At 35.2% G+C, this 27,417-nt stretch overlaps 1 protein-coding gene across 1 annotated transcript in view; it reads left to right on the forward strand.

Annotated features, from left to right (window-relative positions):
- LOC150107826 (Fanconi anemia group J protein homolog) overlaps positions 1-27,417 on the forward strand; it is a 463,872-nt gene that overhangs the window by 134,213 nt on the left and 302,242 nt on the right. The window contains exon 9 of the mRNA XM_090391581.1: positions 11,634-11,736. Coding sequence (XP_090247707.1) covers positions 11,634-11,736 — 103 coding nt within the window. The remainder of the gene's footprint in view (positions 1-11,633; positions 11,737-27,417) is intronic.

The raw sequence follows: 27,417 nt of genomic DNA on the forward strand, positions 1-27,417 counted from the left end.
TGAGTTTATTAAGGGAAAATCATTATGATGGAATGTGAGAAAGTTGCTCAAACATGATCTTCTCTTAGTAAACCCATGCTGTTCATTGCATAGTGTGTGTATATATATATATATATATATATATATATATATATAATATTCATCAAAACTTGATTTGCTTCCTCAGTCTTAAGAAAAGGCTGGTTATATTCCACTAATTCGAGCCCTACCCAAGGGCCTATGAGTTGTGGAAATACATTCTGAAAATGAAAGCTGTGCTGAACAAAGCGGCCTTTTGCAGCTGCCCAATTTTTAATGCATCTAACTCGAGTGCTTCTAGATGTTTTTTCAATGTTTTAGGGATGGCGCCTAAAGCACCTATTATTATGGGAACAACTTTCGTTTTCTTTTGCCAGATTCGTTCAATTTCGATTTGCAAATCGCGATATTTTGTAATTTTTAAATTTTTTTTGTTGTCAATCCGACTATCTTCTGGTACTGATATTTCGATAAACGTAACACCCTTGTTTTCACTTTTTTCAACTACTGTAATATCGGGTGTATTACATTCCAAGCTTTTGTCAGTCTGGATTTTGATATCCAGAGTATTTTAGCTTTTTCATTCTCAACCACTTTCTGGTGAACTTTATGCTTCCAATAGTCTTTCGATACTTCAAACCCATACTTTTTACATAAATGCCAGTGGATTATCTTAGCTACGTTATCATGCCTTTTACGGTACTCAATTTGTGTGATTTTGCTGCATCCACTTATAATGTGGTCTACCGTTTCTTCCTTTTCTTTGCACAATCAACGTTTACTGTCTGCTTGAATTTTTTGTATTTTTGCCTTCATAACATTGGTTTTAATGGCCTGTTCTTGTGCTGCAAAAATTACGGATTCTGTTTCGTTCTTTAGTGCTCCATTTCTCAACCATTACCAGGTCAAGTTGCTGTCAGCGCTGTCCTCTATGCTGTGAAGGTATTTTCCATGCAATGCCTTATTTTTCCATCTTTCGGTTCTCACTTTTACTTGGTTGGTTTTGTATTCCAATTTTGTCTCCATGGGTTTAAATAAAACCTCTTTCCTTACCTCAATTAGAAATTTTTCTGTTGTTTGCTGCAGATAATCATTTAAATTTCGTTTTTCTTCTTCAATAACTTGCTTCACTTGTAATAATCCTCTACCTCCTTTTTTGCATGATAGATATAGCCTATCAATGTCACTGCGAGGATAGAGGGCATGGTGCATTGTCATTAATTTTCGAGTTTTTCGATCTAAATCTTCCATCTCTAGCTGGGTCCATTCAACAATGCCTGCTGAATATCTCAGACCAGGTATGGCCCAGGTATTAATTGCTTTTATCAAATTTCCAGCATTAAGCATTGACTTCAGGAGTTTTCTTAATCGTCTTATGTATTCTGCTCCAGTTCTTTCTTTGATCTTATTGTGCAGAATTTGTGATGCTTCTAAAATTCCCAAATATTTGTAGCTGTCTTCGAATTTTATTGCTTTGATTATTTCACCATTGAGCAGCTCGATTTCGTTCATATCTTCAAACTTTCCTCTTGTTATTCCAGCAATTTCACATTTGTCTAAGCCAAAATCCATTGATATATCTTGACTGAATATGTGCACAGTGTTTAGCAATGATCCGAGTTCATTCTCTGATTTTACATACAACTTCAGATCGTTCATGTATAAAAGGCGAGATATCTTTGCACTCTTTTGTGCAGTTTGATAACCATGAGCAGTTTTATTTAAAATTCTAGTTAAGGGGATCAATGACAATATAAACAATAGAGGAGATAATGAGTCTCCTTGAAATATGCCCCTTTTTATGTTTACCTCTCCAATTTCTTCTCTATTTATAACCAACGTTTTTCATGCTGGATCAAAAATTTTTGCACGTTTTCGCTAATACCAAATAGTTCTGTGCATTTTAAAATCCAACTATGAGGCACCGAATCAAACGCTTCTTTATAATCTATCCAAGCCATATGAAGGTTGGTTTTTCTACGTTTGCAATTTTTAAGAATCATTTTATCAATCAGCAATTGGTCTTTTGTGCCTCTTGAATTTTTGCTGTTACCTTTTTGTTCAATTGGGAGAAGAGAATTTGCTTTAAGATAGCTGTATATTTTATCAGCTAGTATGCCTGTGAGTAGCTTAAAAGTTGTTGGCAGGCAGGCTATTGGTCGGAAGTTTTCTGGGTTTGGACCTTTTTCTTTATCCTTTATGATCAAAAACGTTTTCCTTGCTGTGAGCCATTTTCTTCGCATTTTCCTTCTAAAACATCATAAAATTGGTTAGCAAGTCTTTCATGTAAGCCTGTTAGATATTTCAACCAGTAGCCATGTAATTCATCCTTCCTGGGTGTTGACCAATTTTTTATTTTTTTTAGCTTGCTTTTGAACCATTTCAGTTGTTATTTTCAGTTGGTCCATTTTTCGTTCTTGAGATTTGTTCGTAATTTGTTCAGTCCATTTTGCCTTGTTATTGTGTCTCTTAGGGTTGTCCCATAGGTTTTTCCAAAACTTTAGTGTATTTTCTTTGTCTCTGGTATTTATATTTATATTTTCTTTAAGGTTATCATTCCTGCAGCTATCAATTTTCTTGTAAAACTGGTGCTGATTTGTGCGAAACATTGAATTTTGCTTGTACTGTTCAATGTGTGCACTGTATCTTCTTATTTTAGCTGCAACTGCAACTATTTTTTGCTTCACTTCCTCTAATACTTCATCAATAGGTCGTGTTCCAGTATTATATCTCTTTATGAGATTATTTCGGATTTTTGTGTAGAAAGTATTTTACCTTGGGTATAGTAAATGTTAAAACTACCAAGCAATTTTAAACCTGGTTTTACTCCATTTCCCAAGTAAGCAAACAGAAGTTTGCGCCTGCAAATGATGCAAGACTAGCTGATCCTACATGTAGTGCAAGACCAAGGCAACTCGTGGTAAAGGTGGCATAAGCTCTGATCACTAATCTTAATATTTACCCTTAATGCCAAAACACATCTCCAAGAAGGGGATGCATGATGTTTTGTATTAAAGGCAAGGGGCCACTACCCAGACCGGTTTCGACCTTTATTGAGGTCTTGTCAGTGGGAGCTAGGCTAGAAATATCATATCAAGATTTAGTAATACAGAGCTTATAAGTATTTTACCAGAACAAGTTGCCATAAGGTGTTTTAACCTTATTAAATAAAAATCTCTGGAGGATATATAAATGTAGAAATGTCTTGCACTACATGTAGGATCAGCTAGTCTTGCATCGGATTTTTGTGTTTTTCAGCTTCTTTTCCTTAAGGTTTTTCAAATTGCTCACGTCTGCTCTGAGTTTAAGAATTTTATTCTCCAGTCGATGCTTCCATTTTTGTTCCTGAGCCTTGCTGCTTTTGGGTTCACTAATCTTATATCCTAATTCAGATGTTACGACTTAGGCTATTGAGTACATAAGTTGATTCGTTTGCCCAATAGTTTCAGTAGGAATATCCCTTGCAGCTTTATTGGCCTCTTGTAGGAGTTCCTTCAGTTTTTGTTGAGGTACTTGTCTCAATACCGGAAGCCTAACTCGTTCCTGGCTGCTGTTCATTTGTTCGATAATTTTTTGTGTGAGTTCCCTTTCCTTATCTGATAGCGTCCTTTCAACTATTTGTATATTTTCAACATTTTCAGCACTCTGCACATTGGAATCTGGTTCTGCTTCATTCATATTCTTGGTCACTTCAGGGTCAGTATGGTCTCCTTTTACAGCTTGAGATTTCAGTGCTTCCAGCTCTTCTTCTTCTTCTTCTCTTCCGTCTAAGATGGGTTGAGTCTTCTCTTGAGCAGGATCTTCCAGTCTTCTCTTTTCCTTGCTGTTCGAAAAAGTTCCTTATATGTTCTGCATCCCGAGATGTTCTTTATTAATTTCAGCCAGGTAATTCTTGGTCTTCCAGGTCTTCTTTTTTCAGTTGGAAAAGTATTGATTAGGACGTTAGGAAGTCTGTCTGCATCCATGCGTACAGTGTGTCCAAACCATCTGAGTTGTTGTTTTCTAATTTTTTCTATTATTGTCTTTTTATACAATAGTTCTTGTCTGACTGTGATGTTTGTTTTCTTTTCTATCCAACTTGTTCTATTTATTTTTCTTAAGCATTTCATTTCAAATGCCAGCAGTTTTTTCTCCTCTCTTTTTTTAACTGTCCATGCTTCTGCTCCATAGATGACTGTTGGTATAATTATTGCTTCATATAATTTGATTTTGGCTTGTTTAGATATCTTGTTTGTTTTCCAGATTTTCTGTAATTTTCCCATGGTGGTCCATCCTATCGCTATTCTGTGTTTGATTGTTTTGAGTTCATCTATTGTTTCTGTTAGTTTTGATCCAAGGTATATGAAGTTGTCTACTTGTTCTAATTGTTCTCCGTTTAGGGTGGCTGAGATGGTAGTTCTGTTCCTCCCTATTTTCATCACTTTTGTCTTTTGTATATTTATTGTCATGTCATATGTTTTACAGGTTTCATTTAGCTTGTTGATCAACTTTTGTAGTTCATTTGGGGTTCTTGCAAGAAGGACGAGATCATCTGCATATTTGATATTATTTATGTTTAAACCATTGACATTGATTCCAGGCTCATTGTCTATTGCTTTCTTTACAACTTCTTCTAGATATATGTTGAATAGGCATGGGGATAATGGGCATCCTTGCATTACTCCTTTTTGGATCTCTATGGGTTCTGTTGTGTGTCCTTTTTAATTATTGCATTTGTCTTAGAGTAATATTTTATCAGAAACTGTATTATATATTTGTCTATTGCTTTTTCTAGTAGAATTTTGAGAAGGATTTCTCTGTTGATGTTATCGAAAGCTTGTTTAAAGTCCACAAAACAACAATATAGTTCTTTATGGTCTTCCCAGCTGAGTTCTTCTAGTTGGTGCAATGTGAAAATTTGGTCTATTGTTGAATAATTTCCTTGGAAACCAGCTTGTTCTATGCCTATCATTTTTTCTTAGGTGTTTTTTAATCTATTTTGTATAATTCTTATGAATATTTTATAGGTGTGAGGGAGTAAATTGATTGGTCTGTAATTTCTGCAGTCTCTTTTGTCTCCTTTCTTGTATATTGGGATGATCTTTCCAGTTCTCCAGTCATCTGGGATCTCTCCTGTTTGTAGTATTTTATTGAATAGGGTTGTTAAATATTCTATTGATATGCTGCCTCCATATGACCACAGTTCAGTAGGGATAGTATCAATGCCTGGTGCTTTATTGTTTTTCATCTGTTTTATTGTGTATCTAACTTCTTCTTGTAAAATTTTTGGGTGATCATTATTTTCTTCTATTGTTGGCATTGTAGTTTTGTTTCCTTGGTGGAAGATAGTCTTAAAATGGTTTGACCAGATTTTTCTTATATATTCAATATTCCCGGTTTTAGTCATCTTGTTGTTCATCATTGTTACTGCTTTTGCTGAGAATTCCTTTGTAATTTCTCTTACAGTATCATGGAAGACTTTTAGGTTGTTTTGTTGGTATGCTTCTTGGCATTTCTTAGCTTTTTCTTCTAACCATTTTTCTTTGGCTTTTTTGCATAGGTTATCAACTTTATTTTTTAGTGCTCTGTATTTTTCTCTATTCTCTTCATTGTTTTGTTGGTTTACAAGTATCTTGGCCTCTCTTTTCTCTTCTATGGTAGCTATGATTTCTTGGGTTATCCACTGTTTGTTTATTTTGGGTTTGGAACCTAGAGTGTCTTTTGCAATTGATAACACTATTTCTTTTCCTTCTTCCCAGAATTTTCCGCTGTTCTGTAAGATGGAGGGTTTTAATTTCAAGCACATCTGTTCTAAAAATTGACTTCTGCTTGAGCTATATTTTAGTTTTGATAAGTTGATGTTTTCTTCTTTTCTGATATTATTTTTCCTGTTGAATTTTATCTTCACTTTGGCAGTTAATATTTCGTGGTCAGTGTCAAAATCAAAACTTCTTAATGTTCGTACTGATCTTTTTTTTTTTTTTTACTGATTTACTGATCTTTTCCATTGTTTGTTTATGATGATATAGTCTATGCAGTTCTTTATATTACCATCTGGGGATGTCCATGTATATTTATTATTAGGGCATTGATAGAACAATGTGTTTGTAATCATTAGATCGTTTGCTTTACAGAAGTGGAGTAATTGTTCTCCTCTGTCGTTAAGCTCTCCGTATCCAAATTTCCCCATCACATCTTTTTTGTCTGCTGTGAACTGTCCTATTTTAGCATTAAAATCTCCCATCAATATCATGAGTTCTCTATTTTTGGGATTATCTATTTCCTGTTGTAGTTCTTCATAGAAATTTTCTATTTCTTCCTCCGAATGGTTACTGTTTGGTGCATATATTTGGATTATTTTAATTGTTTGACATTTTTCTTTTGCTTGAAGTTTGGCTGTTATTATTCTAGGAGACACTGGGTTTATTTCAATTACTGAGTGTGTAAGTTTCTTTTCAATTAGTAATGCAACTCCTTCTCTGTGTATGTTATCTTTTCTTCCTGAGAAGTACAGTCTTCCTTCTGGTAAATCCACGAATCCATCTCCGCACCAATGTGTCTCTGATAAACCTAAAATACTCCATTTCAGTCTTTTTAAATTTTCCTGGACTAATTGTAATTTTCCAGGTCGGTATAGTGATCTTATGTTGAGGGTAGCTACATGTTTCACATCCTTGGCTGACCACATTGCTGATTTCTCACCTACTCTATGTGGTCTTTGAGTAGGTGCGTCGGTTGTCCCGTACGCAGTAGCACTATCTCGGTTTGTAGACTTTCTCCTGCTCATGAAAGTTACTGGCATAATAATGTAGCCAGCTTGCCATGCCTCTGCTACATCCTTTGGTCCACGGCTCTTTATTCTTTAATCAGAGCAATCCATTCGGGTTTCCCCCATCCGCCACTCGGGGGACGCGCCTGGTAGGAGTGTGGTCTCCCCCAAATACCTTGCGTTTGATAATGAAGCTGCGTTGCTGCATCAGCTTTTCGAATGAAATTTCAGAATTTGGGTGTCATTCAAGCCAAAGTTGGAACATTCGTTTCTGAAATCCCCTAACTGATGGGTTTGAACTGTAGAAGCACTGCATGACTTGTCTATTTTCAGCCATGCTCCACTTTTTCCTAGTAAATACTTTTGAGGTCTGTGGATCTTGCTCCTGTAGTCCATTTGTCATTGGCTGTCCAGGAAGCCTAACATCCAGTGCAGTCCTTGGTAACCCGTGCGACGACCGATGCGGTATAGACTTCTGATTTGTCTTCACCATTTTTAACTGGGGGTGGGCAGGTGCATGAGATAAAAAAAAAAAATAGTTAAATAGGACAGAATCACCCCTAGCCCTTGAATACTCTAATAGCATTGGGGGGGGAAGGAGCAAGGTGAAAAGAAATACAGAGAGAAAGAAGAGTAGGGACCAGTCTACAGATAACACACACACACACACACACACACACACACACACACACACACACACACACACACACAGTGGTGCCTTGGTTAACGACGAGTGACTTAAGAAAAAATCTCTTAGTTAACGACTCTTGATTATGTGAACCTCTATCTGATCTAAAAAACCGGAATTTTTCGATTGCACTCAGCCACGTATGGTATGTTATGGTAAGTGCTGTATCTAATATCATTACAAGCAAAATGCACTAAGTCAAAAATTGCAGGTTTTGAATTTAACTGTTAACTTTTATTTCAAAAATTTTTTTTCGAACTTTTACTTTTATTTTCAGGTGACGATATGTTCTTTGTTATACAATTTGTAATAATACCGTATTTTGCTATCTTTTTTTTTTATAGAGTGAATTTTTTTTGCTGTGTGGCAAAATGGGTCCCAAAAAGAAAGCTAGTGAGGGAAAAAAAAACATGGATCAGCTGATAATTGCAAATTTTAAAAAACTACACAAAGGCACTTTTTACCAGGTGCTTTGAAATGTGCGAGTGTTGGATCCTACCTTCTACTCCGATGTATATTTTAGTTGTTGACTGACTCTTCATTCAGACACAGAGAATATTTATTTTTAACTGCGCCACTCTATATTCAGATTTGCACGAGCAACGTTGAAGAATCAACCATCAACCAATCTATATTTTTACTAACTTAATTTTAGGCCAAGGTTATCTTTATTATATAAGGTTCCTGCTAAGATTCGAATTATTTTAATGAGCGGTGCAATGGAAGAAATCAGGCAAACACAAGATTCAATTCAAATAAAAATTATTTAATGCAGTGTCACATAAATTTACATCAAAGCAAAGATTTCTAGTTGGGAAAATACAGTTAAACAATAATTAAGTTTTCATTGAGATACTAGCAAACCACTCAGCTGAGTATAATAATTATGATTAGAACTTATGCTTACAGATTCTATTCTTCTTATTATCAAGGATTCCTATCACAACTTCACTCTGATCCAAGTTATTATTCAATATAGTTTAAATATCAACTCAGTTTAACTATTCAGAACAGTTATAAAATATAAACCATTGGACATTTATTTGAAGATTTCAAAGTTCTATCAACCTAGTAAAATAGCTCGCAGAAATTTCAGTTTCCGATATTACATTAAGTTTTCTTACAACGGGCTTCTCTATATCACACTTTCAGTCTTAAACCATTAATCCAAATGGTACAATATTTTGCACGTCAAGAAGGAAATGTCTCACTACATCACATGTTCGATCTTGAACAGTTAAATACAGCAATAAGGATTAAATTATGTTCGCCGGAAATAAGTTCGCTACTTCACGCTAGGCATAGAAAAGATAATCTTTTCTATGCCTAGAAAAGCCGGCATAAGCAGTATAGCTTTTTCACATCGAGAATCCTACGAACACACTTATTCTTATTATTCCTTGTCCTGCATTATTCCACTGCAAGGCGATAGGAAATTATAATAGAATTAGAACTCTGAAAAAGGTAAGTCAAAGTGCCAAGCAATTCCCAGTCCTTCCTATTCCGTTCCCGCCATGTCAATCGGCGACCTTCCTTACCTCTTTCCTCCTGTGTCTGTTTCTTTTTCATGTCTTGCTTATCAAATCCTACTCTCCTTTCCGCCAAAATCTGGTTCTAACTGGTTTAGTTCATATCAAACTCCCTTTTTGCGTCCTGTACAGTAACATGTGCTAGCTAAAAATAACATAATTTCTCATAGCAGCCAATCAAGTGTTATCTTAAGGAATTTCCTGGATACATTAAAAATGCACATATTACAGTTTTTAACATTATGTTAAAGGAATTAAATTCACAAAATAAATGCTATTTTAATACACAGCTTTTCATAGCTGTAATTTATTCCCAAAAATATATAAATAAATAAATAATGATTAACGTAACTTGAAAGAAATTACATAAATAGCATATTATGAGCATGAGACTATTAGTTTAAAAAAAAAAACAAATTTTGCTCAAGGAATAGTAGATTATGTTGGACTCTGAATTGAAGTATTAATAATTTCCATTTCTCTTCATTCAGAATCCAACATGAAGCTATCAACATAAGAAAATTTTGGAAGGAAGAATTCAACATTGTCATAGTAATTAGGCTAATTGTAAAGACTTGGCAAGAAGTAACAATGAAATGTCTCAAAGCAGCATGGAGGAAACTGTGTCCTTCCTTTGGTATTAAAGAAACTTCAGATGAAGGACACAAATTGGTAAAGGATATTTTGGCAACTGCTCATGATCTTAACTTGGAGAGGAAGAAGATGTCGAAGAATTATTGGAGATGCATGACCAAGAACTGACTACTGACGAGGTAAAAGAACTTTTCAAGCAGCAATGTGAAGAAAAGGAAATGGAAATTTCATCTGAAGATGAGGATGGAGAGAAAGAACAATTTACGACTGCTGAAATCAAAAATATTTTGGTAAAGTGGGAGGAGGTTCAAAATGTTGCTATGAAATGGAATCCAAACAAATCTGAGGTTATCAGAACAGCAGATCCATTTAATGAAAAGTCTCTGTGCAGTTTTTCAGAAACATTTTAAAAAAGTGGCAGAAGCAAACAACCCTGGACATGTTTTTTACGGTTTCATTTGTCAGAAAACTCCGAAGTGAGCCCAATTGTCCTTCTGGTGAAGATTGATAATTAAAAACTGTTTTCATGAACAATTCATTTTATTAATGTTAGTTTTTTTGTAGCAAATACATATACTGTATAATAAATAAATGATATTTACCATATTTTATGACATTTTAAATGAGTTGTATCTGCATTTTTAATATGTACTATGGTTGTGGGGAGGAGCTGGAACAAATTAATCGATTTTCAATTAAATCTTATGGGGAATGAATCGCGCCTTGGATAACGATGGTAATCCATTCCAGGAACCAAGGCACCACTGTATATATACACTGTTGAGTTAGATAAGGGGGAAAGAATACACCATGCTTTTAGAATTTAAAGCTTTTGGCAGAACGCAGCATGGAAGAATGTTGCATAATTAGAGAAATGGATTGGATTATGATATTAGTGTGATTAAGAAGATGACTGACTGAATATGATACACTTTGAATTTGCAAGATTCGGAGTGACCAGTGGTGTACCCCTGAAATCAGTTCTTGGTCATGGTTATTCAGTCTTTATATTAATGACATTAGGAAGGATTTGACAGAAGATATTGCACTGCTTGCAGGTGGTGATTCAAAGATAGGCAGGATAATCAAGAATATAGATGATATGCAGTACTTGAAGAATGATTTCAATAGGCTGCAATGTAAAGCCATGCACTTTGGAGTAGTGAGATATTCACCATTATATTATATTAGTGGAATTATATTAGAAGAAACTGGTCAGGCTAGGGATCTTTAGAGTTTTAGCAGATAGCAGGTTGAAGTTAAAGAGCCATATAGCAAAGTTGCAAATGCAATTCAGAGAATAATTGCAATGATAAAATGAACCTTGACATGTAAAGATAAGGAAGTAATTTTGCCTCTTTGCAAGACCTTGATAAGACTTGACTTGGACTATTGTGCACAGCTCTGGTCTCCTGGTTTCTATGGTGATTCTGATACAGTGGAGAGAGTACAAAGAAGAGTGCTGAAATGATATCAGGATTGTGGATAGAAGTTATGAAGATAGATTGAGAATTTGTGGTTTGCACACACTAGCAAACAGGAGAAAGAAGGGTGATATGATTGAGACTTACGAACTTCTGAAAGGACCATACAAGATATCATTAGATGGAATTTTTCATCTTATGGAGAGTGGGATAAAGAGAGGACATCCCTGGAAGTTGAGAATGATTGTCACCAAGAAGGGGGTTGAGAGCTAGATTTTTCACTTAGAGAGTGGTGCGTGATTGGAACAGTTGCCACAGGAGGCATGCGTGTGGGTACAGCAAATGAATTCAATCATAGGTATGACAGCTGGTCTTTGCAATGTGTGGCCTCCCTCGATGAGTCATTCATTCCCTGAAGGTCTCTGTTCATAATATTATTATTTAAGTAATAATAGTGGTTTTTTCATGAGTCATTCATTCCCTGAAGGTCTCTGTTCATAATATTATTATTGCTATTTAAGTAATAATAGCGATTTTTTCATTAAAATTTTTTTTATTTATTGAATTGCATTAACCTTTACTAATATTGACTTGTGTGTCATGAGTATTTATCACATTATGTTTCTTTTCAGAATGACTGTTTTATCGAGTAGAGAACGGACTTGTATCCATCCAGTAGTATCTGGAGTATCTAATAAAACTGAAGCTTGTAATGAACTCTTGGAAGACTCAAATGTAGGATTTCATTTCTTTCTTATTAACATCAATTCCCACTCACATACTTTTAGGGAATGGTTGGTTTTAACAGACAGTTTGCTGTATGGAATTTTCTTTAGAATAGTATTTGTTTATGGAGCTTTGGTTGAAATTTTTTGGTAGTTTATCATATTGCATTTGCTACAATGGTATTTGCTATAAGATCAATTTATTGTGCAAGTCTGCATTCAATTTATTAATTTTGTACTTAAAGTGATTAAACCACTTCTTTAGTTTTCCACACATACACGAATAAAAAGACTTTTGGATAAGATGTTAGTTTACCACCTTAAAATATTTTACTTCCTTGGTGATGATACTCTTTTTATGTACCTGGTGGTGGGAACTGGTATGTAGATACTGACTTGTAATAAATTTTTTTCTATATACTTCAAAGGTAAGGTTACTATGATCTTCAGCTGAGATGAGAATCCAAGAAGGAAATGGATCTCTGAGCTTGGCCAAATGATGAAAACTTTGTCCATCTATCTCACCCATAATATTGGTTTGATTATGAACAGTTTGGAAAGAAGTCAACAGACACCATAGTGTGAGGAACAATGGTGCGTACCTTAAGATATATGACCTCCTTTTGCTGTGATAACTGCAGCAATCCTATAGATTGCTGTAGTCATCGCAGTGATTGCTATATCCTCTACAGAGCAAATATTTGCTCTGTAGAAGGTGTAGCTTGATTCGTCTCTCCATATTTGTCACTTTCCAAGCTTCTACGTTCCACTGTACATGCTCCTCACACCACTGAAGATAACTCTACATTTTGATTCAGGTAATGTGGGGCTTCCATATTGTGGTCCTGCCATGGAAACCCATGTTTAGAGCCTTGGTTCTGAATGTTTTAATGTAGATTTGTGTTCCAGTCGTGGTGCTTAAGGGCCAAAGCTATATAACTGAGAGAAGAACTAATAGCCGAGAATGAACAGCAGTTAAAAGAATTAAGACAGAGTTTCTATGGGATTTATTGATTATGAATTAAAGATCCAGCATTCACAAATAAAAAACAATGTACTCAGGCAGGGGAGCTTAAGGATCAAAGGAATATAACAGAGAGGAGACCTCCACATAGCTTTTAAAGGAATGCGGAGAACCGACTAGAGCTTTTGACCTAATGTCCAATTCTCACCTTCTTGTGGTGCACCCTGTTTGGTATCTACCTGGGTACTGAACGAATGAGGATGGGCTGGCAATTTGGAATTTAGCCGACCAAATTGTATTTTTATTGGCCTTAAACCAAAATTTCAAATGATGGTACAACATGACAGAATTTTATGCCGGCTGGGACTTGCCCGGTTAAACTAGGCCCCCATTGTTTTTGCCAGGGAACCACAGCAAACAGCAAAAACTCAGATACTGGAACAAATCCTGAAACTTACTCCAACTCAACATCACCAGAGTTCAAGATCGGTACTATCAACATAAGAAGCTTGAATGGCAAAGAAATAGAGCTAGCCGAAGAATTGGATAAGTACCAGATCGACATAATAGGGGTGACTGAAACAAAAAAGACAAAAACTGGTGAGATCTTTCTGAGCAATAAATACAAAATGTTATATTCAGGCAATGACAATCAAGGAAAAGAAAGAGTAGCTGTAGCTTCAACACTAAATATGAGGCTAATCTTTTGAATGGCAGTCAGTCTCAAGTAGAGCCATCATCATCATCATCAAATTCTGCCATGTACCCTCAAGGGGTGTACAGGATATGATAGTACTACATGAAAAAAAAAAAAATTACATCATTATTAATTTCCTATCTACAATTTTCCTCCAAATCAGCCTGTTACTTGTCAACACTCCAACATTATCAGATCTTATATTTCTATCGTCTAAAGCACTTTGTACCGTATCGATCCACCTATATCTTGGTCTTCCTCTGGGTCGTTTTGCTGCCAACCTGGCAGAGAACACTTGTTTTGCTAATCTTTCCTCGCCCATTCTGTTTAAGTGACCATACCACCTGAGATTAGCTCTGCTAACGTATTCCTGGATGCTGACAATGCCAAGTTCTTTCCTAATATCCTCGTTTTTAATATGATACTGCCATTGATGCCATCTGTTCATGCCTATAATCTTTCTCAGGACTCTCATATCTGTGGTCTCTAGTCTTTGGTCAAGTGTTTTACTTCTGACCCAGCTCTCAGATCCATAAGTTAAAACTGGTTTGAACACTGTCTTGTATACAGCTAATTTAGTGTTCCGACTAATTTCTCTCTTATTCCATATGAATTTAAAACTTATTCAATTGACTCAAGTAGAGTGATATTTGCAAATATGAGAATGGGGAATTGGACAATGAGACTTATTTGTGTATATGGTCCCACAGAAGGCTGTACTAAGGTAGAAGTGGAGGAATTTTTTAAGGCTTTAGAGAAAGCATCTGACACAATGAAAAAGGAAAAGTTGGTCCTTGTTGGAGATCTAAATAGCAGAGTAGGAAATGATTGTCAGACAAACAAAAATATTTTGGGAAAATATTTGTTGAAGAAGCTCAGAAATGGAGGAAAGAGTACTATAAAAGGAATTAGAGTTGATAAAGGTGACATGAAAACAGGAGAAAAAAATATCCTTGAAGTATGGAGTAATTACTTCGAAAAATTGCTAAATGAAACCAGCAGTGATGATAGCACAGTAGTAAAAAACACAGACCAGGCATCCACTCAGGAATAGACATCCATATTTGAAGTAGAAAAAGCCATCAAAAGCTTGAAATGTGGAAAGGCAGCAGGTGTAGATGATATTCGACCAGTAATGCTCAAGTATGGAGATATAAAAGTCTTACAGTGGCTGCACTGCATAGTTCAGAAGGCTTGCACAGAGGGACGAATTCCAGATGATTGGAGTAGAGCTCTCATAGTACCCATATATGAAAAGGGAAATAAAACTGAATGTGAGAATTACAGAGGCATATCATTACTGAGTGTTTGTGGTAAGATACATGCAAGTATACTTGAGAAACTGTTGAGAAGGATTGTGGAAGAGAATCTTGGTGAAGAACAAGCTGGATTCAGGCCAAATACAGGCTGTCAGGATCAGATTTTCAATTGATGATATATAGTTGAGAAATATAAGAAATATCTGTGTTTAAGTTTTGTTGATCTGGAAAAGGCATATGACAGGATGCCAAGTGAGAAGCTATTCAATATGCTAAAGTTATATGGTGTCAATGGGGCATTATATCAAGTAATGCTTAGTCTTTATTTGAGTTGTAAGTAAGCAATTGGAATTGAAGGAAATACAGGATGGTTTGTTGTTAAATCTGGCTTCAGACAAGGGTGTACATTATCCCCTCTGTTATTCATTATCTATATGGATCACATTATGAAGGGAAAGTGGTATTAAACCTGATATCAAAATTGGTGATGCTAAAGTTCTTTGCTTTATATGGATGATGTTATACTTCTAAATCAATCTGCAAGTCTGCAAGATTCCCTGACTAAATTGAATAGCTGTTGTAATAGATATGGTATGAAGGTAAGCAATAAAAGGACAAAGACAATGAAAATAGGCAGAATCATTGAAAATGTCAACTGTGTTGTGAATGGAGAACTTATAAAATAAGTAAAACATTTCAGCTACTTAGGCATGATTTTTAGTGAAGATGGTAAATTAAATTTGGAAATAACAGAATCAACAAAGCTGGTATGGTAGGAAGTCAACTGAATAAATTTATATGGAATAAGAGAGAAATTAGTCGGAACACTAAATTAGCTGTATAGAAGACAGTGTTCAAAGCAATTTTAACTTCTGGATCTGAGAGCTGGGTTAGAAGTAAAATACTTGACCAAGGACTAGAGACCACAGATATGAGAGTCCTGAGAAAGATTAGCTACATGAAGAGATGGCATCAATGGCAATATCATATTAAAAACGAGGATATTAGGAAATAACTTGATATTGTCAGCATCCAGGAATGCATTCGCAGAACTAATCTCATGTAATATGGTCACTTAAGCAGAATGGAAAAGAAAAGATTAGCAAAACAAGTGTTCTCTGCGAGGTTTGGCAAGAAAACGACCCAGAGGAAAACCAAGATATAGGTGGATTGATGCAGTAAAAAGTGCCTTAAAAGACAGAAATATAAGATAAGGTATATATATATCAGGAATTTGATGATGATGATGACAAATTGTGTCAGTATTTGTAAATGGAGAGGAAACAGGAGAATTCCCAGTGGAGAGAGGAGTTAGACAGGAGTTAGATTAATGATTAATTATTAATCATTAATCATTAATAATTTAAGATATGCGGATGATGTAGTGGTTATGGCAGAAATTGAAAATGGATTACAACAAATTGTTCAAAGAATTGAAAACTCCTGTAAAGGGTACAGACTAAGGATTAACACAAAGAAAACCAAGATAATGATAATGGGCAGAAAAAATAGGAGATAATGTAAAGATAATATGTGGAGGAAAGATTTTAGAAGTGGAAAGATTTCAATATTTAGGTAGCTGGATCTCTGAAAAAGAAACTTCAGAGTTGGACATTAGAAATAGAATAGCAAAGCTAAATTGGCATTTATGGAAATGAAGATAAACAAGAATATGAAAATAGATGTTAGAGTTGGAATAGTTAAAGCAACAGTTTGGAGTATTGCAAGTTATGGAAGTGAGTCATGGAACTCAGAAAGAGAGATATGGAAAGAATTAATGCATTGGAAATGTGGTGTTATAGAAAGATGGAAAAGATTCTATACAGAATGAATATTAAATCAAGAAGTTTTAAGAAGAGTTGGGATGAAAAGAACACTGCTCAAGAATATTATGCAAAGAAAGACCAGATTTGCAGGACATCTTATGAGAGGTTCTTTGGGACACTTGACAAGAACTATATTACAAGGGAAAGTTGAGGGGAAGAGAAGATGTGGAAGACCAACTAGAGAGTGGTTCAATGACATTGTGGAATGGACTGGTTTAAGAATGACAGAGGCAACAGACTGAGAGAAATGGAGAAGAGCTGCTCATCTGCTGCAACCTTCTTACTAGAGGATGCTACCAGACAGACGACGACGACTACATATTAGGAAATTATAAATCTGAACAAACAGTTGAAAGTAAGAATCCTCAAGACAATGATCTGAAACATGGAGACATATGGATGTCAGTCCTGGACAATCAATAAGGAGATGAATGACCGACTGAAAATGCATTTGAAATGTGATGCTTGAGAAAAATGGATCTTATCAGTTGGACTGAAAGAGTGAGCAATGCAGAGGTTCTCAAAAGATTCAAAATGAAAAGAGACTATATGGCTAGTGTTGGATTGTACTTCCTTGTTTTTGATCCGCCATCTTGTTTTAACTCTGTTCTTAAACAATTAATAAGTTGCTGGTTGATTACTAATTTAAATATAGAGAAATTTATATTTTTAGACTGCGCCACTCTATATCTAGATTAGTCTAATGAAATGTAGTGAAACCAACTATCAACTAATTTTATAGCAATATTACTTCTTACGTAGACCGAGTTTATCTCTTATGTTTGAAGCTCCTGCTAGGTCCGATAATTTCATGAACGGTGCAGTAAAAGAGATTCAGGCAAACACAATTTTAAAATCATCAAAACTAAACATTTAATTCTGGGTTATATATTATACATATAAACTCAATTCTGAGAACAAGATAATATAAATGTCTTAGCTTAACTGGTCACAACATCTTACAGATTCAGTCTATGGGCATTCTGCTATCAGATTTATAGCTTTCACAATATTAAAATAAATTTTAATAGAGTTCAATATCACAAAATCTCTTAGTAACAAACTTTACTATTATCATACATTCAGTAAAGTCTCAATACATTAATGGTGACAACAACTGCTTTGTGAGTATACACTTTCATACTTCATACTCCGGCTGATTTCAGCAAAAAACGTTATAGTTAATGTGGGGAAAAAGAGGAGGAATTACACATATATCTCTGCACTGAAGTAATATAAAATTGGACAGTTCTTACCGGATAATTCCTTTGCTCATGGTATTCACTGAGGCACACTTAAAACTTTAGTTAACTATCACACTGGAGCTACACATTTCAAAAGTAATCTTCTTTAAAATAACTTAATCATTAATCTCTGCGCATCACAAATGTAGACACACTTTCACCAGAAAATTCATCTTTGCAATAAAATCAGCTTTTCACTAATCTTCCTTAAAAGCTCTGGAATTCGTCATAACTTTAGAATTCCTTATCAATATTCTGAGTTGCCAATTTACATCCCGATCCTTCGTAATCTAATTACAGCACTTAATTCCTATTACTGCAGCCTCTTACTTTACTCCGTGCTGCTAAATAGCTATCTCCTCATCTCTTCTTAATCTAATTACAACACTTAATTCCCATTACTACAACCTCTTACTTTACTCAGTGTTGCTAATAAGCTATCTCCTCATCTCTTCTTAATCTAATTACAGCACCTAATTCCTATTAGGTGCTGTAATTAGATTAAGTTACTACAACCTCTTACTTTACTCCGTGCTGCCATGAGTGCTTCCTGCCTCTTCGCACTGTTGTGAGTGCTTCCCCCCCCCTTTCTTCACTGCACTATCACTATCATGAATGCTTCTGGTCTGCTGATCCCCCGTATACTCTCGCTTTTCACTTATATACCTTCACTTTCTTTCCCGCCAAAACTTGTTCTCACAGTCTAGCTCATATCAATTCCATCTCCCTTTGAATACCATAGCTCACGCGATCCATGCACGTGCTAGCTATTTCTAGCCCATCTCCATAGTAACAAACAAAATAAAATAAAAACAGAAATATTGCATAACATTATACCTTTTACATACTGGTAGTGATAAATAAAAATTCAAAATATTATAATTCACATAAGACATATTAAACTTATACAATTCCTCATAATATTAAATTAGGAATAATCATAATAAAAGAATAATATTTCAATACAAGGTTCTATCATTGCTAACACATATTTTAGATTAATTAATAAAATTTAATAAATAAACTCAAGGCAATTACATGAATAATAATTTACAATCATGGGATTAATATCAAATAGTTTTTACAAGTATAGCCTTTGGTATGGTGGATTAAGTTGGATTCTGTAAGGAATATTAATAACTTAAATTTCTCCTTATTCAGAATCCAAGGAAGAAAAATAGTGTTTGCAGGACATTTGATGAGGGGGGGGGGTTCCTCTGGAGAGCTTTCCAGAATAGTATTGCATGGGATGGTGGCAGGAAGGAGAGGAAGACCCCAACCGCAATGGAAAGACAATATCAAAGATTGGACTGGCAAGAGTCTTACAGAAGCAGGAGATAGAGAGGCATGGAGGTGGACTGTTGATCAGCTGCAACAACCCTCTTAAAGAGGAGGCCACAGGATTAGATTAGATTAGATTAGATTAGTTATACTTCTAAATAAATCCACTACAAGTATGCAAGATTCCTTGACTAAATTGAATAACTGTAGTTATAGATATGGTATGAAGGTCAGCAATGACCAGACAAAGACAATGGAAATAGGCAGAAGCATTGTCAGGATGATATACTGCATTGTGAATGGAGAATGAACAAATGAAATATTTCAGCTACTTAGGCACAATTTTTAGTGAAGATGGTAAATTAAATATGGAAATAGACAATAGATTCAACAAAGCTGGTATGGTAGGAAGTCAACTGAATAAATTTATATAGAATAAGAGAGAAATTAGTCAAAACACTAAATTAGCTGTATATGACAGTGTTCAAACCAATTTTAACGTATGGATATGAGAGTTGGGTCAGAAGTAAAACACTTGACCAAAGACCACAGATGTGAGAGTCCTGAGAAAGATTAGGGGCATGAACCAGATGGCATCAATGGCAGTATATATTAAAAATGAGGATATTAAAAAAGAACTGGGCATTGTCAGCATCCAGGAATGCATTAGCAGAGCTAATCTCAATTTTTACAACCATACCAGATGTTATGGTATGGTCAAACAGAATGTGCAAGGAAAGATTTGCAAAACAAGTGTTCTCTGCCAGGTTGGCAGGAAAAAGATCCAGAGGAACACCAAGATATAAGTGGATTGATATGGTAAAAAAGTCCCTTAGAAGATAGAAATATAAGATCTGATAATGTTGGAGTCTTGACAGGTAACATACTTATTTGGAGGAAAATTGTAGATAAGAAGTTAGTAATGATTTAAATTTTTCATGTAGTGAAGTACTATCATATCCTGTACACTCCTTGGTAGTACATGGAAGGAATTTGATGATGTGATGAAGAACAGTGAAGATAGTGGTACCCCTGATGTCACCTGATTTTTATATCAAGCTATCTTCACATACTCTCTTCCATTCTAACTACTGACGTACAACTCAATAATGACAAATGGCATCTGACATATTGTAAAATTCGATGTAGCTTAAAAATACCAAAGCTCTCTTTACATAGATTTTTACAGAGGTCAAGTCTCATGAGAACTGTAATAAAAATAACCTTGTTTGTCTCTATGTATTTTATTAATGTAAATAACCCTATGGAAATTGATTGTATTTACCATTTTAACTAAAGTTTCTAGAATGTCAAAAACAAAGGCAATGCTTTGCCATTTGAACTTTGTATAATGTATAATAGCTATATATAAGAGCACCAGAAAGTTGTTTACGATTAAGTGTGTGAGAAAGTTGTTTGTAAGCTCTGTGCATGAACACCTTCAAAGCTAGTATCAAAGAGGTCTGCTAGTTTTAGAGAAGTTTCCACTGCCCAACAAGACAAGGAAAAAAGAGCGCACGGAGGAGAAGAAAGAACGGGCCAGCCTTAACAAAAGAATCAAGGAGAACTGCCGATTTCTTCGGGGTTTACAACCCTTGGTGCAGAGTGCCAAGAAGGCGAAAATAAAAGACGACTGAACTGAACATCAAGAAGCAGTTTCCAGCAGAGAATTAGGGGCAGTTTTTGGCAGAGAACTAGAAGCAGTCAAGAAGAGACGAGGTCTAGTTGCTGACAGAGGGGGAGGCGAAGAGCTGTTACCGAAGAGAGGCAGTTGGCGCAGAACCAGAAGCAGACTGACCCAGAGGAATACAGTGAACTCAAGCCAAAAAAAAAAAATTGGGAGAACAGCAGATGCCAAGTGCCAGTTGGATGTCCTATTTATTGCGGGAAGTCAACCGAAGCCAAAAGCTGCAGAACAGTATTCAAGCCTGTATGCTGAAACTTCTTGGCTGAGCTTTTGAATATCGCGAAAATTGCAGTTCAAGAACCGCTAATACTCAGACGAAACACCCCCTGAAGCAAGGCCTGATATGAACGAAAATTCATAAAGACTTTGATGCAGGACTTGTGGACGGTGTCATGACAAAGAGCCTCCGTAAGTGTGTCCAACCTTTAATGTACATTCTTTTTGTAATCTAGAAGATACGTCAGATGGACTGATAAGAAATAGTGATAAGAAATATCTATAAGAGAGTTCTCTGATTTGTTGCTAACTGGAATATTAATTGTAGGATGACTTGCCATAGCTAGTTAATCTCTTTATGAGTAAATTAGTCTCGGCAATTTGGTTTTCTTAAGCAGAGAAGTAACAGAGTAATTATATCATATAGTCATTTAATATTGAAAAGGGAAAGTTTGTTTCTTTATACCAAAAGCATAAAGGATAGGTAGAGAAGAGTAACCTCCCTATTGCTTATTTAATGTACTTTATATTTAATGTAAATATATGTGTTTTAATTATATGTCAATGTAGTGCTGATTGTTTATTTTACAATGCACTGTTCCTAAAAAAATATCGCACTTATGAGCAGGAAACCAAGTGAGATAGCCGAAGCGTATAGTTAAGTGCAAATAAACCACGACTGTTTATGTAAAATTTTACTGAAGGAATTTGTATTAGAGAAAGAGAGAGAGAAAATCAACCGGCCGTATTACTGAGTTTTATGCCAAAAAAAGATATTAGTGGCGCGGTCTCAGTAAAATAAATTTTCTAGTATCCATAGGCATAAGGCTCGTAGTGCAAAAGGTAGATAAACACAGTATGTAAGCAAGAAAGGTTATGAGAGAGAAAGTGCGCACTACTAATTAGGATAACAGTATTTCAAAGGCACAGTAACCAAGCAGGTTTATAAATAGCAAGTAATAGCATCAAAGATTACAATATTACTATGTTACAGTGGTATTTCCAAATTTAACTGTCAACCTGAATGCAGTATTAGTTATATTGGCTCCACTATTCATTTCCTTGAAACATCATATGATTGAACATCACTGATTTGCAATATTACTTCAAACCAAAAATGCAAACAAAAGAAAACCACTAACACATTAAGTGGAATCCTGCTACTTAAATGTTGTTACATGCTATACAATAACTGAAATCAATGTGGTCAGTTATTGATTTTCATGAAGATAAATTCACATCACTCAGATTCCTCTGCCATAAGAACTGGTCAATATGTGATATGCATGTGTGTGTGTGTCTGTGTGCATGCATGTGCACACACACACATGCATGTACTTGGTTTCATCTAAGCACCTGCAAAATAAGCAGTTAAGCTTATTTGGTAGGTGGACAAGTAAGGTGTTGAAAGTTTTTTCAACACCTTACCAAGTTTTTTCATTTGATTATACTATAAGATGCCAAGAAATGATCTCTAATTCAGAGTATTTTAATAAAGTGCGACACCTTTTAACTACTTGTATATGGAAATATGACTTCTGCATTACTTCAACATTGGCATCACTTCTGGGTCTGGCTCCCACTAATGACACCTCAGTAAAGGTCGAAACTGGTCTGGTGATGCTTCCCATAATGCATAGCACAATATATTGCTGTTAATGATATGTGTTTTTCATTATGAGAAGCGTCACTACCTAGACCAGTTTCAACCTTTACTGATGTCTCATTTACTGATGTCTCCAGACCCAGAAGTGATGCCAAGGTTGAAGTAATGCAGAAGTCAAATTTCCATATATTGTTCACCATCATAGTACCCACAACAGACTCTGGCAGCTTATTCCACTCATTTACCATTCTAAAAGTAAAGAACCCAGCTCTAACACCCCTGCTAACCACACTCTTGCCCAGCTTCCATAGGTGTCCCCTAGTTCTCCCACCACCAGTCCTGATCTCAAAAATATCCTCTGAATTAATCCTATAGAATCCCTTTAGCAATTTGAATGTCTCAATCATATCTCCCCTCCTCCGCCTATCAACTAGTTTCTGCAACCCACAAATCTTCAACCTGTTCTCATATGGTTCATTCCATAGACCTGTTATCATCTTAGTCACTCGCCTCTGGATCCTCTCCACCTCCTCCCCATCAAGAAGAAACCGAGGTGACCAAATCTGGGCACAGTAGTCGAGATGAGGTCTTATCAAGGCTTGGTACAGAGGTACAATAACTTGCTTGTCTCTGCTCGTCAAGGTATTTTTCAACAACCAAGTGAGTTGATGAGCTGATTTAGCTACTTTTGCAGTGTGCCCTCTAAACTTCATCTCCCTATCCACCAACACTCCCAAGTCCCTGGCCTCATCAATCTCTTGGAGTACAGTTCCACCAATGTGGTATACCGCTGCTAATCTTTTCACCCCAAAATGCATAACCTTACATTTTGTCACATTAAATTGACATCCATTCTCCTTAGCCCAGAACTCCAATCTATCTAAGTCATCCTGCAAGACTTTGACATCTTTTGCATTCACTATTGCCCTACCCAACTTTGCATCGTCAGCGAACAAATGAATTGTTCCACTTAGATCCTTCCCTATATCGTTAATGAACAGATTAAACAGCAGTGGTCCAAGAACAGAACCCTGCGGCACACCACTAGTCACAGGCCGTCTTTTGGACTCTACTCCTGAATAAACTACTCTTTGATATCTCTCCATCAACCAACCACCTATCCACCTCACCAACCCTATATCCATTCCCATATGTTGTAGTTTACGGATTAGTATTCCATGTGGTATCCTGTCAAACGCCTTTGCCAGGTCCAGCAGTATCACTGTAAACCCATTTCCCTTATCCAGTTCAGCTGTCACCTTGTTATAAAACTTGAGCAAGTTACTGAAGCATGATCTACCCTTCACAAAGCCATGCTGTCCCCTGTACAGTATCTCGTTTTCATCAATCCATTCCTGTATTTTTCCCTTGACTACTTTCTCTAAGACCTTGACAACGACTCCTGATATGCTGATCGGTCGGTAATTTGCAACCGTAGTCTTGGATCCTCCTTTATGCAGTGAAACTATTTTCCCCTCTTTCCACACCTTCGGGACTAAGCCAGACCTGAGACTCAGATTAAACATGGTCAAGGGCACTGATAATTCTTTAGCCGCTTCACTCAAGACCCGTGCCGGTATACCATCCAATCCCACAGATGTGTTCACATTAAGGTTCTGTAATAGACTAGTCACCTCCACTTCATTCATCACTATTCCCGTATAAACTAATGGTTCCTTCATTTTTTCAATGTCACCACCTGGATGATATGCTTTTGCAAAGTGCGCGCTCAGTAACTCCACTATATCGACTGATTCAGTGACCTCCTTACCATCGTCATTCTTTAAAATCAATTTGCCGTGTACAGTTTTTTTCTTGCTTGCAGCATATTGAAAGAACTATTTTGGATTCTCTTTTGCTTGCAAAGCTAGTTTCCGTTCATAATCCGCTTTTGCTTTTTTTACCACACTCGTTACCTTTCTGGCCTGCACTTTATACCGTTCGTGTGCCTGCAGGTCACCCCTTTCTTTAAATTCCCTCCACAGTTGTTTCTTTTTTTTGCAGCTCAAGCTTAATGGTGTTATTCATCCATTTAACCCCTACTTGTTTTACTATTCGGACCCTAGGTATACAATCAGCCATTACCTCCTGTAAATGCTCCTTGACCACTTCCCATGCTCTATCGACGTCCAGCCCTTGCAGTTGTACATGCCATGGCACTGATCCAAGCAATCTCCTAAGCTTGTCATACTTGCCAGCACGGTAATTCCACATATACCCTGTCTTAATCACAAATTCCACACCTTTAGCCACCTCCCAGGTCAAGACCTTATGATCACTCTCACCAATAGGTGGCAACATGGTCATATTCATTACAGTCAAATTCTCAGATGCTATTACCAGGTCAAGCACTCTCACACCCCTAGTATTTTCAGTTACATGCTGTCTCAGATAAGGTGTCACACTTTATTACTAAAAATACTCTGGATTAGAGATATATAATTTCTTGGCATCTTTAATTTATAGTATAATCAAGTGAAAAAACTTGGTGGACAAGTAAGGTATTGAAAAAACTTTCAACACCTTACTTGTCCACCTGCAAAATAAACTTAACTGCTCTCCTTTACTCTAAAACCAGTCAAATTTCACTTAATATCTAAGTTATCTCATAACTTCATGGAAACCTCGTAACTAGTTTTGTCTTCCATAATCTGATGATGAATTTCTTGAAATGGTCAGTACTAACGCAGCCAGTAGACCATCATTAATACTATTACTTTTCATGTGTATTATGTGTCTTTATTATTACTGTATTATTACTTTTCATGTGTCTTGTAATAAATTTTTATATTCACATTTATTTCAAAATGTAATGGTTTATTGCATTTCGTGTTTATATATATGCATATATTTTGGTTCTTTTTTGCATTTTTCCCACCTATTTTTGGTGTCATAAGCTCAGTGCTAAATAAGTGATAAGAATTTAAAAAAATTCTTGAAATAATTAAATTTGAAATTCTATAAAATAAGGTAATCATATTTTCTGTGATAAGTTTTCAGTATTGAGACCATATTATAATATAAATAAGAAGTTTAATACAAAAAAAAAAAAAAGAAGAAGCAATTAAAACCCAACAAGTTTCGTACAGCGTAAGACTTGCATCATCAGGGATAGTGATACATTAGTTTTACACAACAAAAGCCTATTAACAAGTTATTACACACATTAGATGTTTTTAATACTTCACAATTATTAAATTATCAATCATATTAACAGTTGTGAAGTTATCAAAAACATCTATATAATTAATGACTAAACAAATACACGTAATAACCACAGTAATAAGTTTTAATAAGTAAATATTTCATCCTAAGTATCTTAGGACATCGTCAATACAGTTAATTCAAACAGTGGCATCACTGTTTAAATCTGGTTTTAATCCGAGACTTACATCATCAGGAATAACATACAGTTAGGGAGCATGATTACAATAGAATCCCAATATAATAATATAATTGTATAATAAAACCTATATAATTAATTGTTATATAGCTTTTGGTGTGTAAAGCATATGTACCACTATCCCTGATGATGTAAGCCTTACGACAAACAGAACTTGTCTGGTTTTAATTGCTTATTTTTATTTAGCTCCTTGTTTATATTATAATGTTGTCTCAATACTGAAAGTTTCCCATAGAAACTTACATATAAATCATTTTCTTTCAAGATTTTTTTTTCTTTTTGTTTTTAATATCAGTATTCTTTTAAAAATATTAATTTTGTAGTTTCATTTGACCTGAGATTTTGGGATAAGTTGTTAAACTTAAGTAGGTCTGTTTCCAGTAAACTTGTGCATTCATAATTGTATTGTATAGTGGCATCATTCCTTATTCAGTACAGTTGCACCTGTTGTACTTTTTTGGGGGGCGGGAGAATATCTGAAATTGATTTTATTTTATGTGCATATTTATAAAATATAATATTGCTTCAAATAATTTCTAGTAAAAATGGAGTAATGGGAGGGAAAGAAACTGATACTAAATATTTTTTTTTCTTTAGTCTTGAATGATGAACTAGCTGATCAAAAAGTACTTCCTTCATTTTATCCACTCTTCCACATAAATGATAAGGTTAATATTATAATTGTTTATAAACAGTATAGTATTACATTTATGAGAATGGATTTCAATTTGATGTTTCCATTGTTTTTATGAGAACTGTCATGGCTAAAATTACATTATCCAAAGAACTCTGTAAGGCAGATACTTGAGTAAAACATGAATATGCTAAATATTTATGACCTGGGCTCAAAAAATTATGTAAAGTCCTATTTGCCACACAAAAATCTTTCCCAAGACTCCATTCCTCCCCTCATTTTTTTAATGATAATAAATGAATAGGAGTTCCATAAAGTGAATAGTGAGTCTTTATCATTGTTTGGAGAACATTTCCTTTGTGTGAGAACCATTCTAAGAAAGGGAATAGGAAGAATATTAAAAACAAATCAACATAATACTATGTTGAAATCAGATCAATCAGATTCCTCAACATTGAATTTTTGGGAAATATGTTTATTACATTAATTTTTGTTATTAAAATGGCTGTTTATATTTACATGTTCTTCCATGTTTTCTTAAAGGCAAAAAAAAAAAAAGATTTTGTTTAGAAAGTTATATTTTATTAAATAAAAAATATTCTTTTGTTCAGTCTCCAGCTGCTCGCCAGCTGGCAAAATCAACTTGGAATGGATAAGTGAGTGGGAGAATTGTCATAAATCTTCAGTTTAATTTTGACTTATATACTCTAGATATTTTTTTCTTTTGTAAACTTTTGCCGCAAAAAAAATTGTCTGATTTTTTTTTTTTTTTTTTTTTTTTAAAGATTTCATTAGATCAGAGTTCTGTTAACCATGATCTTCCTCAATATCATGGTTAAAAGTGCTATTCTTATATTATAACCCATGCTTTAAT

Source organism: Typopeltis vanoorti, chromosome 4 (genome assembly GCF_054136105.1).
Source record: "Typopeltis vanoorti isolate ZY-2024b chromosome 4, IOZ_Tvanoo_1.0, whole genome shotgun sequence".
NCBI classification, from domain to species: domain Eukaryota; kingdom Metazoa; phylum Arthropoda; class Arachnida; order Uropygi; family Thelyphonidae; genus Typopeltis; species Typopeltis vanoorti.